At 39.2% G+C, this 16,872-nt stretch overlaps 1 protein-coding gene across 1 annotated transcript; it reads left to right on the plus strand.

Annotated features, from left to right (window-relative positions):
• Window positions 1–2,147: 2,147 nt before the first annotated feature.
• LOC127148224 (uncharacterized) lies at window positions 2,148–3,170 on the plus strand. Its single transcript, XM_051081551.1, has 3 exons — window positions 2,148–2,318; window positions 2,407–2,602; window positions 2,689–3,170. Exons 1-3 carry the CDS (start codon window positions 2,160–2,162, stop codon window positions 2,892–2,894), a joined length of 561 nt encoding a protein of 186 aa, XP_050937508.1. The 5' UTR covers window positions 2,148–2,159; the 3' UTR covers window positions 2,895–3,170.
• Window positions 3,171–16,872: the final 13,702 nt, after the last annotated feature.

Raw genomic sequence — 16,872 nt, forward strand, 5'->3', positions numbered from 1 at the left:
ATTACCAAATTATGTAATTTTTTCGTGACTTGCAAGCAGACATCATAATTATACTTTGTCCACCTACCTTCTTTAGCGTTATGGTACACGTAGCCGTTCAGTTACCATATTAAATGAAGGTTACTGGTCTGATTTCTTACAGTTGGATATATCCCATTGAAAGAAGTCTACGCACTATAAAACAGTTTGTTAGAAACGAAGCACGTCCTGAGGGGTCAATTGCAGAAGCATATGAGATGAATGAATTGAGCACCTTTTGTTCGTATTACCAAAGTAGTATAGAGACTCCATTAAGAAGAGATGAGTGAAATAATGATACCATTGTAGAGGACGAGGTAATTGGTGACTTTGAAATTTTCAAGCAGAAAGTACGACCCTTAGGTGCGTCAAGTGTTCGTACTATATCATAGGAAGAGAAACACCTCTTCCATTGGTACATACTGAACAATGTAGATGAAATATCAGAGTATCGCAAGTAAGCATTCTCATCTTCTTAATTCTTAGGTATAATTGTTGATCAGTATTTGTTATACATTATTCTTTACATAAATTAAACTCATCCTTATCCCCGTCAGGAAACATTTGAGGCTAATACGTCAACATGCTCAAAATGCTATGGATTTGTATAAAAGACATGAACGGGCATTCCCTGAATGGTTTCGAGCAAAGGTATATAACAAGTTTTAGAGTGACATGTATACACTAATGTATTTAACCATGTGAAATGTCTATAATCGTTGTCACATTGATTTCAAGTGTTAGAACTGCGTGAGTGAAAATCTATCTCATGATTTCTTCTCACTTGCGATGGGACCATCATTTGACATTCATTGTTACAATGGATACATCGTGGGTGGGTTGTGATTTCACACGTCTGAACTTGATTCCTGACGCACTACACAAAATAGTGGACTGATGGTCATTGGTGAAAGCAATGCAAGTGGAAGTGGCAACAATAATTTCTACGGTGTTTTGGACAAAGTGTTGCACGTTCAATATCCGTTGGAAAGAAATGTGTGGCAATTTAAGTGTCGGTGGTATGACACAGATGTAAGCAAAAGTCAAAGAATACACATTGAACTAGAGTACAAATCTCTCGACACGTCCTGTTTTTGGTACGTGGAGGAACCTGTAAATTTTACAACTCAAGCACATCAATTTTTTTACATAGAGGACCCAAAAAATGGTAGCAATCAGAAAGTTGTGCAAGTCACCAAGAATAAACATATATGGGACGTGCCAGAAGTGGACAATGTTGAGAATGAGCACCTTAATGTACTAGAAATCGTAGTGAGCCATTGAGTGAATGACCACATCGGGGATGACACTCTGTGCAGGACTGATGTTGATCCCACAATCGTTGAAAGATCGGTTGTGCGTCATGTCGCTAACGACTTCATCGATGATATGGGTGAACACTTGTCACATGCAAGCAACAACGACGAATTATAGTGATGAACCACGTACCCACATATTTATGTAGTTTATATATTTTGATTCCAGCTATGTGTTTATATTTGCTCGTTGAGTGTTTGTTTTCTATGTCCACAAGCATTATGTTCTCGTCATACCCACGTAATAATTTCCTCAAGACGGATGCTATATTCCTTGATTTTGTAGACCATTTAGATACCCTTACGGGAGGGTCATCGTCGATGGGCGACAATTTGGGTGAGTCTAATACTCGTATACATTTTAACATAGGATTATTTCATGTTGTTTTCTCTAACATTATATGTTCTTATAATTTATTGAGCAGGGTTGTCTTCTCAACCACCTGCGACTCCAACGCCTAGGAGACGTGCGCAGTCTCGACTCTTAGAGTTCGAGTGCTACGTTGCAGCTAATGGGCGCATTCCGATGACAAACACCCCTGACGCAGAGAAGCCTATTTCCACATACGCTATTCGCTTCAGCCAGGCGATAGGCGTGGGTGTGTAAAAGATATTTTCTGTCCGCTGCCTTAAGTGGGCTGACGTTGGGAGAGAATACATTGAGGTCATCAAGGCTGACCTCCAGGTAATTAATTCCACTACACATTTAGGATTTAATTTGAAACATATTTAACTTAACCAAGCAATCAATAAGTTCGTAATGTTCAGTGGTTTTTTGTGCTTGTTTTCAATGATCAAGAAATGAATAGGTTCGTTGAGTCTCAGATGCTCAGCACCTTTAAAGGGTTTTGGGGCGACTATCACAAGCACTTCAAAAAGTACAACGACCCCGAGGAGGCTCGTGTCAACCCACCAAACCTATTTATGGGACGTAATAAGGATTGGCACTTTCTCTGTGACCATTACATGAGTTGTGCATTCCAGGTGAACAATTAAACCATTTGTCATGGTTAATTATGATTTCAACTTTTAATATGTATAAGAAATAAACAACATAATTGTTTTCATGTAGGAGCAATCACGGATGAACAAGGCTGCTAGACAGAAGCAACCTTACAATCATCACAACAGATCAAAGTTGTTTCTTCAACGACAGCACGAGCTCACTGAGCAAAGAAGGGAGTCGGTCGACTATTTGGAGTTGTTCCGGGAAACACACGTTCGATCTGAGATGTTCGTGTTGCAGGCCGCAGAGAATGCGCATATAAGTTATCAAAGCAACACTTATGCCCTTATTTGTCTTCTTTGATAATATACTATTTACTTACTAACTTAGTTTTTAAATTTGTTGCAGAACAAATGCTGGAACTCCAGTCCCAGCCTATCCTAGAGGGTAGTCAGCCACTCTCTGAGGATGAGATATGTGATCAGGTGTTGGGTAGACGACTAGGCTACTCAAAAGGCCTTAATTGGGGACCTAAGTCGAAAGCTCGCAAGATGACAAGTGCGAGCAGTTCCCCGACGTCATGTTCGCAGTCCACAGAAAGAGAGATTCAATGACAAGATAAGCTTGATTAAGCTTTGGAACGGATTGAACGAATTGAAGAGCGGACAAGAAATAACCAAGCGTTAGCTTCAAAAGTGAAACAAATGCGGAAGCTCATATAAAACATGACTCGGGCACAGCAAGGACTACCACATGATCCTTAGCTTTGCGGTATGCATATATGTTTCCATTATTCTTAAGTTTTTTAAATGACAATGATGATATGGATATATATGTACTAAACTTAGCCACTTTTGTATCATTGTACGACCCATGGTGTAGAATGGCGTACGGGGCATGTTAGAAGACGTATGACTTTCTTTGCACTTTTTAAAATTATGAACATTATATTTTTTTTGTACTATGAACGTTATTATATTTTTTAACTTCTTTGTATTATATAAATTATCAATATTTCGTAATTTAATGATTTATTTTAAATTTCCTTTAATTTAATCCAAAACGAATGAGAATATTTCACAAAATAGAGATTTGATTCTTTATAGTTTATTTTAGGGGAAAAAATAAAGATTACATATTAAAAAAATACATATAAAAGGAATTCCAGACGCAAAAAATGTCGAGAATACATTACACACAAGATTCCAGTCTCTTCTCTTTCTAAATAGCTTTCTTATATCGCACTTCTCTTTGAGTGGTATCATTGATAAGGACATATTCATCTATCCGAAGTCCAAAGGATTATCCATATTAACCTGAGCCTTTATCGAAAATTCTTTACACCTTTGTTTTGGCTTTCTAACTCTTAACAGAGCAGTCGAGTCATATTTCTTTTATTGAGCTTTCTTCAGCTTCGTTTTCTTGAATCTAAAAAACCACCTCAACAAACAAGGGTCAAAACTAAATGAAAGACGTTCGAACTCTGATCATGGAATAGATTTTTCTTCTTGTCCACAGATAAAGGGGTTTGAGCGTCTTTGACCGCGGAGTGGGGCGAAAACTTTTGAGCCTCAAGTAAACTCACTCTCACCTTTCTCCTTTACCTCTAATTTTCTCTCATAATATGAAAGTGCCTTGATCTGCGTACCTCTCATCCCGTGAATGAATTACGGTTGCTTCTAAAACCTCTCTCTTTTCTGAAATGTTGGGTGCGAGACACCTCTTTCTTGTTTTACCCATCTTTAAATATCTACCAATAAAGAACTCTATATGCACTCTGTCCCGAGGACACCTAAGATGGCTCTTTCTTCAAAATCTTTCAAGGAACTTCAGCATTACTAGTCAGCCTCATAATATAAAAGATGAAAGTGGCAGAGGACTAGTTCCCTTCCTTTTATTCCTTTCTATTCAAACCCCTCACAAATTCTTTGTGCCCTATTCATTAATTTCTTCTGCCATAAAGATAGGGCTTTCTTTAGTTTCTTCTTCTACTACGTAGAGTGGGTCCTTCGCACTTATCTACTTCATTCTTTTCTTACTCATTTGTTTGAATATGAAATAAAAGATAAGAATGACTCAACAAGCCACAGCTTAAAGAACAAGAAAAAGAGAAAGAGCAACCTATACTGCTATCGGACCTTGAGCCTCTCTCCTAACTCCACCCAGCAACCCGAGAAACTCTTCGTTCTGGTAGCTTAATATGATCCCTTCTTGATTTGTCAGGTAAAGGCTACATCGTTTTAGACCTTAGTTTCATTTGGAAAGGCATACTGGGAGCGGTTCTTGTTCTCCTACATGGAGATGAAACCTATCAAAGGACTGAGAGTTTCAAGTGAACATGGAAAATCAGGCTCAAAGACTTTAGACTAATTAAGCTAGTCCTCACTGGTTTAATTTAAACAAGGGTTTTGAATATGGATAGTCCTTCGGACTCTGGACTTGTGAATAAAGGGTGAAAAGAATATTGAAGAATAAAGGCTCAATATCAGTCTATTTGTACCAAAACGATTATGTTAAGCAAATGCAAACCGTCATATTTCATTGATACTCGTTCATGGAACTCAAACTTTTTCTTTCCAATTTAAGAAGTTGACAGAAACCTTTTTCTTCCATTTTTGCATTCAATAGCGCTTTATGCCACTTTCTATATAAAGGATCAAATTTTGACTGCCCAAGGGCTCAACTGAAAGGAGAGAAGGCGTGAAAGAGCTTGACCCCCACGTAGCGGGAGAGGCGACCCAAAATGTACAGAGGCAGAAGCCAATAATGAGAGTACTAGAGGGAAAGGAAGCACAGGGAAAGGCCTAAATCAGACATCAGAGGCAAGCCACTGGATCAACCCTTTCTTTCTCCCTTTCAATTCTTGTTTAAGGAGAAACTTTAGTTGCTTTTCCCTTTCCTAACTAAAGGCATAATGAACTAGATGAATACGGCCCAAGCCTAATGTCCGTTAGAGGAATTCCATTCTTTTTTCTATTGAGGAATGAACTCGAAAGTAATGGCTCCACCTTCAGAGCTGTAGTAGAAGAGGTAGGAATCTAAGGAAGGTTCCCAGTCTTCTAGATGTGATTTCTTTGGCAGCTGTAGGAGAATCCTTAAGTTTCATAAGTGTTTTAGAGAGAGTGAAGGCTAAACTACTGGTTGCTGTGGCTCTTGCTTACAAGGAAGTGGAGTATGTATCCTTAGTTGTAGCCTACTACGTAGTTTTAGTTCAAGGAGAAGAAAGTGTCAACTACTTACTCTACCTCCATTCTGTGAAAGCTATTATCAAGCTTCTATTTGTTTTCTAGAATCTTTTAGTGAATTTTAGAGTCTTTCGGACGAGGAAAGAACCACTATCTAAAAAGAATAGAATCCCAATGATAAGGAGAAGAAGCCACCCAATAATACTGAAATAGGTAAGATCACGTTGAATCCCACTACACGGGTCCATAACGAAGAACCTTGTTGACATCACCCGACGAGCTAGCAAAACCCCACAGAATGGTTCAAAGAATATTGGTGAAGCAACTAGAAAGGAGAAGGGAAGGAGGCATAATATTAGGATCAGAGGTGTGACCATCGATAAGGTCGATGTAGATAATGATGTAGGTATAGGCTTTTGACCTAGGTACATATGCCACTAAAAACCCATTTTCTTGGGGAAAGGAAATTCACCTTGCAGTTCACTAAACTGTCTTTCAGGGGAAAGAATTTATGGACTCATATTTACAATTTGACCATAGGCTTCCAAACCTATATCAATCGAGCCTATGGGTGGATGCAAGAAAAGAAGGAACTTGGAATAACGAAGTATCGATCTTCATCCATGAACGAGGCTTGCTTCTAAAAGACCTAATTATCCCGCACCCTAGACTTTCGGTCTAGAGTAGTTTCACCCTATCATTTCTTTTACAAACGATCATTCTTTCACCCTTCCACTTTGCTCTTACAAGGAGAGGCAAGCCATTATTATAGATTCATGAGTCTCACTCTATTTCTGAAGCTAAGAAGCCAAATTGACTATGGAGTGGGGTAGAGGGGGACTAAGCTTTTTTAAGAGACTGGGACTTTCCGTCCACTAACTCAATAGCTGATCGAGAAATGTAGTTCTGAAGAAAAATTTACCCAAAGGGAAATGAGAGAGATCTACAATAGTGAAGGACTGTCGAGCCGTTGAATGAATCGGCCGAGTCGGCTAGTTGCCCTAATTTCATTTGTTAAGCTCACACCTTTTCTTCCTTGAACACATTCCAGTTCTTTCCCCTTTCGAAAGGGTGAACATACTTCATCAACATAAAAAATCTCTTCCTTTTCCGTTATAGGTGAATAAGGAGTGTAGAGTCATTGCTGATGTAGTCAGTGACCGTCCCCTAGGCTTTCTCTTTCCTCTTTAGCAAAATAAATAGATTCTCTCAGTCTCGTAACCCTATTTGGCATCTGCTATTCTGTTGGAATTCACTTGTTTTTTGTTTAAGTGAATAAGATCAGGATAAATCCAAGTTCATTCGATCTCTAGACAGATTGCTTTTCGTCTGACTTTGCTTCGGGGCTAAGCTCTGGATACACGCGTCATCACGTTATTTTCATACAATAGCTTCACTCAGAGAAAGCCCTTTCCCAAGTCTCAACTAGGTCTCTCGTATCCACTCTTTTCTCCCGATCAATCTGATAGTAAAGGGATTCAACCTCTCATGCTTGAGAAACGGCATTAACTGATTTCAGCTCAGACAAAAAGATGACTCCTTCGTCTAAGCTCATCCTTTTCTATTTTTAGATCGATAATTAGGCTATGGAGGACGGTCAAAGAATTTGAGGCTTCGAAACCTCTAGATGAGCAAGGTGGCAGAGAGCGGTAGGTATGGTATACTCATCTTTCCTTCAATTATGTAGATGATCGATAGCTATTGGATAGCTTTATAAGACTAGGAGGCTTCACACTTGAATGTTCATAGAGAGAGAAGGAAAAGAGTTGGAATCCACTTTTAGATGGTTGGAAGGCAAAAGGAATAGGATGGTAGGAAGACTTTCATAGAGATCATAACACAGATGAATACGAGACTTCGAGTAGGCGATCTTACACTTTTGAATTAACATTAGGACAGGGCACCACTAATACCCCCTTATAAAGAGAGAATTAGAAACTGAATGAGAATGAAAATGTGGGAGAAGATTCCAAAGGAGTCAAGTTAGAAGGAAGAAGACTAGTCGAAAAAAGAAAGTTTCTTTTCTTATCTTTTGAGATGATGTCCATTTGCAGCTACCCATTAGTTCCAGTTAAACCATCGGTTGCGGGCGTGGCCATTCTTCTTTAAAGTCCCAGGTTTCGAATCCCTTGAAAGTCTTGACTTCTCGACCTCAGAAAAGTCTCCTTCAACTAGGGGAGCTCTTTTATGGGGTCCTCCCCACATACTTCTTATCCTGCTCTTGGAACCAATCATATTCATTGTTTAGAATCTCCCCATAAATGAAAGGTAGTGTGAGAGATCTTGACTGAGGGTTCTTTTCTCCTTAATATTCATGGCTTTGAATCTGACTTATCATGCAAGGGACCCCTTCACCCTTGGTCTCTTTTCCTTAGGTTGGGCAGGGAATGGAAACGAGACTAAAGATCTCCTTCAATCTTAGATTGTTAAACTAATCCTCAAACTTAGAATTCATCAAAGAAGATCTAATAGTGGGCCTTCCTCTGGTCAATCCAAATAGGCTTCCGCACCCGAATCAGGTTTGGTGGACTCATTCTCTACCCTTTGGGCTCACTCCTAATCTAATATAATCTAAGGGGAAGGAAAGTGGGTCACAGTGTGCCAACCAATTCCTTCAGCAAGCTTTGTATTTTGGCCCCACTTTAATTTAGCTCGAGCAACTTCCATTTATTCCAAGACAGTCGAGCTCTTTCATACCATTCCCTACCGGCTTTTCAACGGAGACTATGAAACTGAAAGAGTTCGAGTCAGATTGATGAAAGAATGCTCTTTGACATTTTTTTGAAATGAGTTAGGGATTCACCTTTCCTCTCTATGGCTAAGGGTTGATTTATAGACTAATTGGGATAAAGATGTAGATAGTTCTGACCTTTGTTTATTTTTTACTCCTAAAAAAAAGAAGAAAACGACTCAAGTAAAAGAAAGCACTCTGCAGAAGAAAAGAATGAGAGTGAATCAAGGGCGAGATTGAAAGGAGAGAATTCAGTGAATACGCTTTACTGTAAGTTACCAGAAGAAGCAAGAGTTGGGTAGAAGTTTCCTTGTAAATTGATTTCTCTATAGCTTCAGTGTAGCTCCGTGGACAGCCTAAAACCTTTGTTCATTGATTCTTTTTTTTTCCCTTTTGAAGCGTCACATAGCAGAGCAGTGGAAAAGTCTATTAATAGAACTTTGTCTTTGTACTTTGTGCTCTGCAAAATCAATCGAAAATCTTTTTTCACCTTTGTTTTCCAGTGGAGCGAACAAGACACCTACCTTTCTTTCTTTTCTATTTAGGGTTTAGGGTTTAGGGTTTAGGGTTTCAAGAAGAGTGGTTTCAACTCCTACAAAGCCCCCTAAAGTAATACCTATAATGAGGTACAACCTAGCGGTGGCTCTCCCTTTGTAAAGCGTAGCGGAGCGGTTTCAACTCCTCGCATTATTCTTTGCGCCTTTGTACTTTGATTTGTACTTTGTAGCGGTGCCTTCTGAGTTAATCTACTTCGATCACTTTGCCTTGAATATTTGCTAACTTCTTCGATCATTCTTTGCCCCGTCCGAAGGACTATGAACCATATAGCATTTCTAACTTCTTGATCTTCGATCATTCTTTGCCCCTCACCTTACACTAATAGTTACTTTCCTTCCACTTCTTATATTGATAGTTGCTTTCTTGCCTCTTCTTCTTGTGGTGGCTTCTCACCCTGAATACATTAGGATTGAAACATGTTCACGCTTTTTTTATGCTATCCGCTCGCTTCCAAAGTACGCTCGGGCTAGCTTATACTAAGCACAAGATTCTCTTCCTCACCAAATTCATTAAGTGAGAAGTTCTATCTATTATCAAATGATTGATTCAAACAATGTGTGTCCAGAAGGCTATGGATCGCTAGTTATGGTATGCTAATCAAAGCGACGATGGCGCCATACCCTTGCCTGGTAGGTCCAAGAAGACAAATTTAGTCTTTCTGCTCTACCCAAGGAGTGGTGAATCAGATATGAAATATAGAAGCGGATATTGCACAAGCCGATCTTGCAGTTTTAACCTCATTTGGCTCTAGGGTCAAATCATACAATTATAGAGGCTCCATAAGACAGAGATATTGTAGTAGATTCCTCAACAAAAACTAGGTTGTTAGACGAATCTGCTTTAACAGATTGGTTTACACCTAGACGAATAGACATCTCTATATGCCCTTGATTTCTACCTTTTCCGCACTTTGACAAGCCTAAACAAAGAAAGTCACGTCGCCCCTTCCTCGAGTCATTTAAAGACACACTAAGCCCCTGTCATGAGTCATTTTCCTCCTTTAGGGACATCGATCCCACTAACTAACTAACCCAACTAATCGGTCTGTCCTCTAGTCTGCCTTTTCCTTCCATCTTTAAGGGATATCGATTCAGCTGGCTCTGCCTAGTTTGTTCTTTGTTCTTTAAGGGATATCGATCCCTCTTCTTATCAATCAAGCCCTTTTTCTTGTTTTTTCACCTTTAGACTTTGATTTTGCTTTTTCTAAATACTTTCTTTTGGTTTAGGGAATAGGGCATACTTACTCAACTCCTTGAAAAGAGCTTCAGTTGTTTTAGGTTACGCAAAGCTTTTACCTTCGCTTTCTATTTAGATTGCTCGAAGAGTCTATAACCATGAAGAGTCTATAACCATTATAGGTGGCTTTGCCCCTTATACTGACTTCCAAACTAACCTCTTCCTTCTCCTTCCTTTCATAAAACCTCACACTGACCTCTCCCTTATTCATTGACTCCTCTTCTCTCTTCTTGTACTTGTAGTTTACTCCTCTTCTTATACTTGCAATTTCTTCTTTTCCTTCCTAAAACCATACACTGACCTTTCCCTTGTTCATTGCTCCCCTTCCTTTCCTAAAACTTCACACTTGTGCTTTCTTTCTTGCTTGTTCGGTGGCTTCACCTTCATACTTTTTCTTTTGGGTTAGGGGTATACTTACTCAGCTCCTTAAAGGGAGCTTCGCTTTATCTAGGTTACGCAGAGCTTTTTGAAAGTTTAAACTAGGAAAAAAATAACAAGTCTGTGTTAAGCAAGAGGTGCAAAGAATATTGCGTGGAAGAGGAAGGAAAGAAAGAAACTACAAGTCTATGTTAGGTGTAAGGAAGGAAAGAAAATACAAGTAGAACAGGTAGGTGCAAAGAATATTGCAAGATTTCGGCTCATAAAATATGATGGGCTCTGCCCAACAGAAACAACAGGAAAGAAAGAACAATGTGAGGGTCGAAGCCCTACAGCAGGAAAGAAAGAACAAGTATGTCTTAAGTAGAAGGTACAAAGAATATTGTGCAAGTTTGTGTTAGGGAAACTACAAGTCTGTGTTGATGTTCTTATTGGTCTCCTGATTCCATTAAAGAAGAAGTTAGAGTTCCACTTGAATGAGGAAGTTTCAAACTTGAATTCAGAAATGCAATCGGAACTCAAGCTAAGATAACTGGTAGCTCGAGGCATCAGAAGCAGTATTTGAATATATTATGAAAAACAAGAAAGCATATTATTTGCATAGCGAGTCAAGGAATGGCTAGGTCTTCGTTAATCTTCTGAAATTGGAGCAAAAAACCTCTCGGCTGATAACCTCTCCCTAGTCGACCCTTTCTGTGGGCATAAGAGCTTAAAAAACAATTCCAAGACCACTGCAAGGAGAATAAGAAAAGCCACTACCAACTGTTGGTCCCTTCAACCTCAATGAAATTTGGATCAAGGAGAGGCTAAAGGAAGACTCTGAAGAAAGATCAAGCCAATCGAAGAGAAGCGACTTCAACCTACAGCAAGTATCAATGAACAAATGATAAGGGCAAAGAATTTACGATGGATCCAAAGAAAGAGAAAGTCTATGGTATGGGGTTGGAACTACTGTTGAAGGAGAAGTTTCATAGAAATTAGTAGATTCAATAGAAGCGGCTTTTTCAAGCTCGAGTCTATGAGATCTAGCATTTTGAACATCAAGAACGAGAATAGGAAGCGGAGCTAGACTGCCCCGTGGAAGAGATGTTGTCGAAGGAAGTTCTCTTTCTGTGAGTATTATGATACTATTCGAGTCAACATAAGAAAGATTTCCTATTTTTGAATAGATTCAACAAAGAAGGAACAAAGAATAACATAACTATTAACATCAATTTAATGGATAAATAAGTCCAGAGGTCTTGAAATGAAAAGCGTTTGAAAGTCTCGACTGAAAGGAGAGAGGTCGGGACTCTTTAGTCTCGTTAGTCTTGTTAGAATGGGAATTCTAGACAAAGCCTAAAGATTCATATCGTAGATTGAAGAGGACTGATGACCGTTTCGTTAGGAGTCTTTTAGTTGTCCAAAAATAAGGCTCTAGATGATAAAAGGCAAACTTTTAGTCGCTTCGATCATTCTTTGAGTGCCCAAACAAACCCTAGACCTCTTTAATCCTAACGAAGGCTCCTCCAGAGTTCAGAAGATAGAAAAGTTCCTTCTAAAGAAAGAGTTATGCTATTAACCGACCCTTCTTATAGCTCTGGGTTCCGATCTATTGTACCTCCAGGGGGTACAAAGTCAACCTCTATAGTAGAGGCAGGCAGGTAGTAAGCTAACCTTTCTAAGTCTCTTCAAGGTGGTACTTATACCACCTCTGACAGTGGAAATATCTTTGTGTGTAATGTTAAGGAGTGCAAAGAAGGCGACAACTTCGGAGCCATAAACAAGTCGGATCTAATATATAGGATTAGGAGCTATATGGAGCTATATAAAGCAGCAACTTTCCCGAAGTAAGTGGATAAGTCAAAGCTGAATAAGGAAGAATCCTATCCACCCTCATAATCCTATCTAATCAGTATCCTTGACTTGAGAAGGTTCTCACCAAGTCCACTTTGTCTCGTTTTGACCAAAGAATGAAAGCAAGACGGTGATCGACAGCTTTTGGTATTGGTCTCGCCACAACGACGAATGAAATATAAGATGCTACATAAGATCACTCCTCTACTTCCTCAAGCAACTACCTTTACGTTCAAAGAGTGGAATCCTCTTGCTCGCTTCATCTACTCGATGCTACTGAAATCAGGCTTCCTTCTAATCATAGTTATCGCACAGCGTCCTAGTATCAAAATCAAATCAGCTTGTAGAAAGAATAATTCCCTCAATAGAGACAGCTTCCTAATTTTCTCCTTCTTCTTGATGCCTCTATCGTATCGAGAAGGAAGAAAGCCTAGGGCTCAGATTCTTCTTTTGTCTGATCTAGAATGATTGATCTTGCTTCGACAGCAGAGAATACAACTATAAAAAAATGTCTCATGGGAAGTCTTCCTCTTTATCTCTATCAACCAATCGTTCGTTAGCAATCTTGCCAGCTAGATCTATCTTTCAAGATATTCTTATAAGTAAGGAAGTGAAGAAGGAAGTTGACTGAGTTTACGAAAGAGAAGTTGAGATCTGAAACGAGACCAAATAGTCAATGCCTCAGGTGCAAAAACGAAAGTACGAAGTCAGATCCCAAACTATCTCTTAACGTAGTATTCTTTCCAAAGAGAAAGCCTAAAGTCAGAGGTTAGCTAGAAGTCTCCATTGTAGTTAGCCAAATTGTAAAACTTTTCACTCTTTTTTCACTGTATTCCACCTTCTTTTATATTCTCATATCCCCATTCACACGAATAGCCATGATCCAAGTGTCATCGGGCTAGGAGGAAAGCACGAGATGGAGAGAAAGAAAGTCTTGGCTTGCAACAAGTCAAAAAAAGTTTCGCCTTCAAGGTGCAAAGAACTCGACCCTTGACCTATTGGCCGAGAAAAGGGTTCTTTCATAGTGAGGGCTACGAACTCTCAAATTCTTTAAGCCATTATTCACAACTCCTACGAAATCTCAAATTCTACTGAACCTCCGAAGCAGCAAAGAATTTGCAAAAAAGAGATAAGAAATCCATCCTTCTTTCTTAACTAAGCGAGCGTGTTCGCACCTAAAAGCGAGACTAACTTGAATTAAGATTTCCTTCTCCTACTAATGGGGGAATGCTCATACTTCAAGCAAAGAAACTGCGTTGGCACAAGGATGCTCGCTCCTGAACCCACTCAAGGATTCTTTTTTTACTTCTCCTTTTAAGTCTCCTAAAATTCTTTGAGCATGCCTCGCCTCAGTTCTAGTTTTCCAGTGAAATATGATTAATCGTTAGACTTCTTAGGAGAGAGAGTACCGAAATAGGGTCTCAAAGTAAATAAGTTTAGGGGATCCATAACGAGTTTGGAAGTAATAAAGAAGTAGTTCGTTCGTGTCATTCCTAGTTGGTCAACTTCTAACCTTCCCTACTTCAACGGCGCAGATTATATGTTCCCTAGCCTGATTTCAATTCCCCAAGATCTTTGGAATTATAAGGCACAAAGAACTTCCATAGTAGAAGGGGCAAAGAATTTGCGAACCTAAAAGGTGTGAAGCAGCTCGACTAAGAAGAAGAGGCAGAGTAGGAGGTCGAAGAATCATTAGATTTTAGACTTGAAAGAGGAAAAGACAATTCAAACTAGGACCTAAGTTTCATTACTTAACACATGCATTCTGAGAAAGAGAAAGCCTACCAAGATAAGGATGCCTTGACTCCAAAGTCTGCAATAAGCAGCCTGATTAAGGGGATACAGAGGTTATTCAATGTGCACAATGAGAAAAGCTTTGAATCAAGGGACCTCATTCTCACTCGTCTTGTCTTATTTTTATGCTAGTATTTATCATCAAAATTGATTTCAGAGTCAAATAACCACCTTTTATTCTGACAAATGAGTTGGGATCAATAAAAATAAGTGAAAGGGACCTTTCTTTTATCTCGAGAAAGAGCCTTTACCTCACTGCTAGGAAAAAAGGAAGGAAGATGAGGCATCCTTCTTTAAAGAGCTCAGACATCAGTTCGATCCTTATAAGGAAGGTGAGTGTGGAGGCTCAAAAATAATTTGAGAGAAGAATGACAACTCAAGAGGAGCGAAAGGGGCTCGCATTAAACTATGGAGGCACAAAGAATTTGTGCATAGAGGAGGTCTCAACTGAACTCACTTCTTTTTCTCTTTCTAGATTGATATTAGGCATCTCCATTGGGGCTATGGCAGATGGATGAAAAGCATTGAATGCATTGCTTCCTACTCATACTTTGACTTTAGATAATTCCAAGTATGACCTATTTTCCCTTAAAGACTCACAGCTTTGAAGTGGATTGACAAGATTCAGCATTGGTCTTTGGAGCCTTATAAAGTGCGCCTTCTAGTCCAAGGGTTCACTAAAGCATTTCTTTATCATAATGAAAAAGAAGGCCAAGCCAGCGAAGAGGCCTCCGGCTGCACTTGAAAAAGACTTGGCTTGGCCACTTATATTCTGAGACCAACCTTTTCATAAGTTGAAGACACTGCCGATGGATTCGTCATGGCTTCCTAACTCAATCCTTGAACCCCACAAAATCAAAGCAAAAATGAGATCAATGCTTCCAAGGCATCGACATCTTTTCTCTAGGCCCAGATCCTTTTCTTATTTTCGATTGTCTGTAGATAGTGCCTGAAAGACCAGTAAGAAAGGCATGGCATTTATACCCACCTGAAAAAGAAAAGAAATAATGGGAGAAAGCTCACACCAAAAAGAGGTCTTTCGACTCACAGCTAGCAACTCTCAAAAATTAATATGGTAGAATAAACAAGTCCGAAGGACACTCAAAGAATGTGAAAAATGACTGGAAGTTCAAGTTTGAATAGGTCTAATTAAGCTACGTAGGATGAGTCAGAAATCCATAAAAAATCTTAAATGTATGAAGCAGCTCGACTAAGAAGGAGATGAGAGGCGCAAAGAATTTGTGTTCTCCTTATCCTTTTAATTTGAAGGAGTGTAATGAAGGAATTCTACTAGATAAACTGCCTTTCGGTTTTTAATGAGGGGCATTGACACTTATAAGTTAGATTCAACTCAGGATGAAAAGCTTCAGCTAAGAGATGAGAATAAGTGCCATGGCTCGAGTTGCAAGCCAAGCATAGAATGAGGAGGTGTTATCCTCATCTTTGAAATGAGATTGGACCACTAGTTCGAGATGAGAAACTTTACCTTGTGGTCAAGTTAGTTTTGATGCATCACCGAAAGTGGTTGCAGGATCAAGGATTGTGAGAGCTCTCTTCGCAACAATCTTTCATAAATCTTTTTGATGATAGATTGAAGTTATTTCTAATTCATCTTTAAATATGGCATAAGTGGAAGTGGTTCGATACATAAACTTAATCCTTGAAAGGTAGCTTGCATTAATTCTACGTAATCTTGGGCTCTGGAATGGTCAAAGCCTTGGCATGGCATCTTTCGATTGAGACGTAGTAGCCCTTACTCAATCTGACTACTCTTATTCGTTCAATTTTTCTAAGACTCCAGCTATAGTCAATGCCCATTATACGGGTTAGTGGTTTTCCGCAAATTCTTTACTCCTTATCCTTCAATTCTTTTCAAATTCCACTCACAACTCCTCTCAACTCCTACGGAGCTTTGTTCTAAAATATTCTTTTCACCCTTTATTTTGAGTTGCACTCCTTCAAGCCTTTTCATAGGGATAAGTCTTTCTCAAATTCTTCTTTTCTTTTAGTCAAGCTCTTGTTCATTGATTCATTTGAGTTATTTCATAATCAGAGGACCCTAAACTCCTAGCAAATTCTTTAGGCCTCAGTAGCTTAATTATTCAATCTACCATATTTATCTTGTTGCAGGGACTTGTTAATGGAACTAATTTGAATATAAAAGATGAAACTTAAACTTCTTTCCTACTCATGATAAGGCTCGCTATAAGCTTTGGCAAAGAGATCTAGCGTACTCAAATGATCACACTGATAACCAGTGTGCAAGCAAGATCCTAAAAATGAGGGTTAATCAGGTTATCGTCTTAGTTACCTCTGGACCAAAGATGACATCGAGCTCTTCCACTTCTTTTAAAGCTATTCTTTATGCGTGGATCATGAATTTAGGCTTTGCATTCGGCTCCAAACTCATGAAGTTACTTAAGTCAGTTGTAAAGTCGTTGCTCGTCAACTTATCATACCAAATATTCAATATGAGAAGGGGCATCTTGAGCCTTACCAATACAGTTCCTCAAATATTCGCTTTTGATGCCTTTTTCTTCTTAGTGTACTTTAGGCATCTTGAGCTACTTCCCCCTCTTTTTTAAAGTACTAAAGGAAGCATCAGCTTTCAAGCAAGCAACAGTATGCCTTTGACGTTGAGGAATTATGCTTCAAGATCGAGACCATAAAAGGATAGACCATCTGTGTGTTGTTTCAATGGGACTTTTGATAGAGTTGAGGCTCACTTCTCCTTTTCTACTTATTTTTACGTTCAAAGCATCAACCCAGAACGGCATCCCCTACTTCTTTATCTCCATCTCCTGCTTCACCAGCCCCCTTCTTCTGATCTCGTAGCTCAAGCAGTGAGCACCTAAGAGTGAAAAGTGAGTTCGA

Source organism: Cucumis melo, chromosome 2, assembly GCF_025177605.1.
Source record: "Cucumis melo cultivar AY chromosome 2, USDA_Cmelo_AY_1.0, whole genome shotgun sequence".
Taxonomy (NCBI): Eukaryota; Viridiplantae; Streptophyta; class Magnoliopsida; order Cucurbitales; family Cucurbitaceae; genus Cucumis; species Cucumis melo.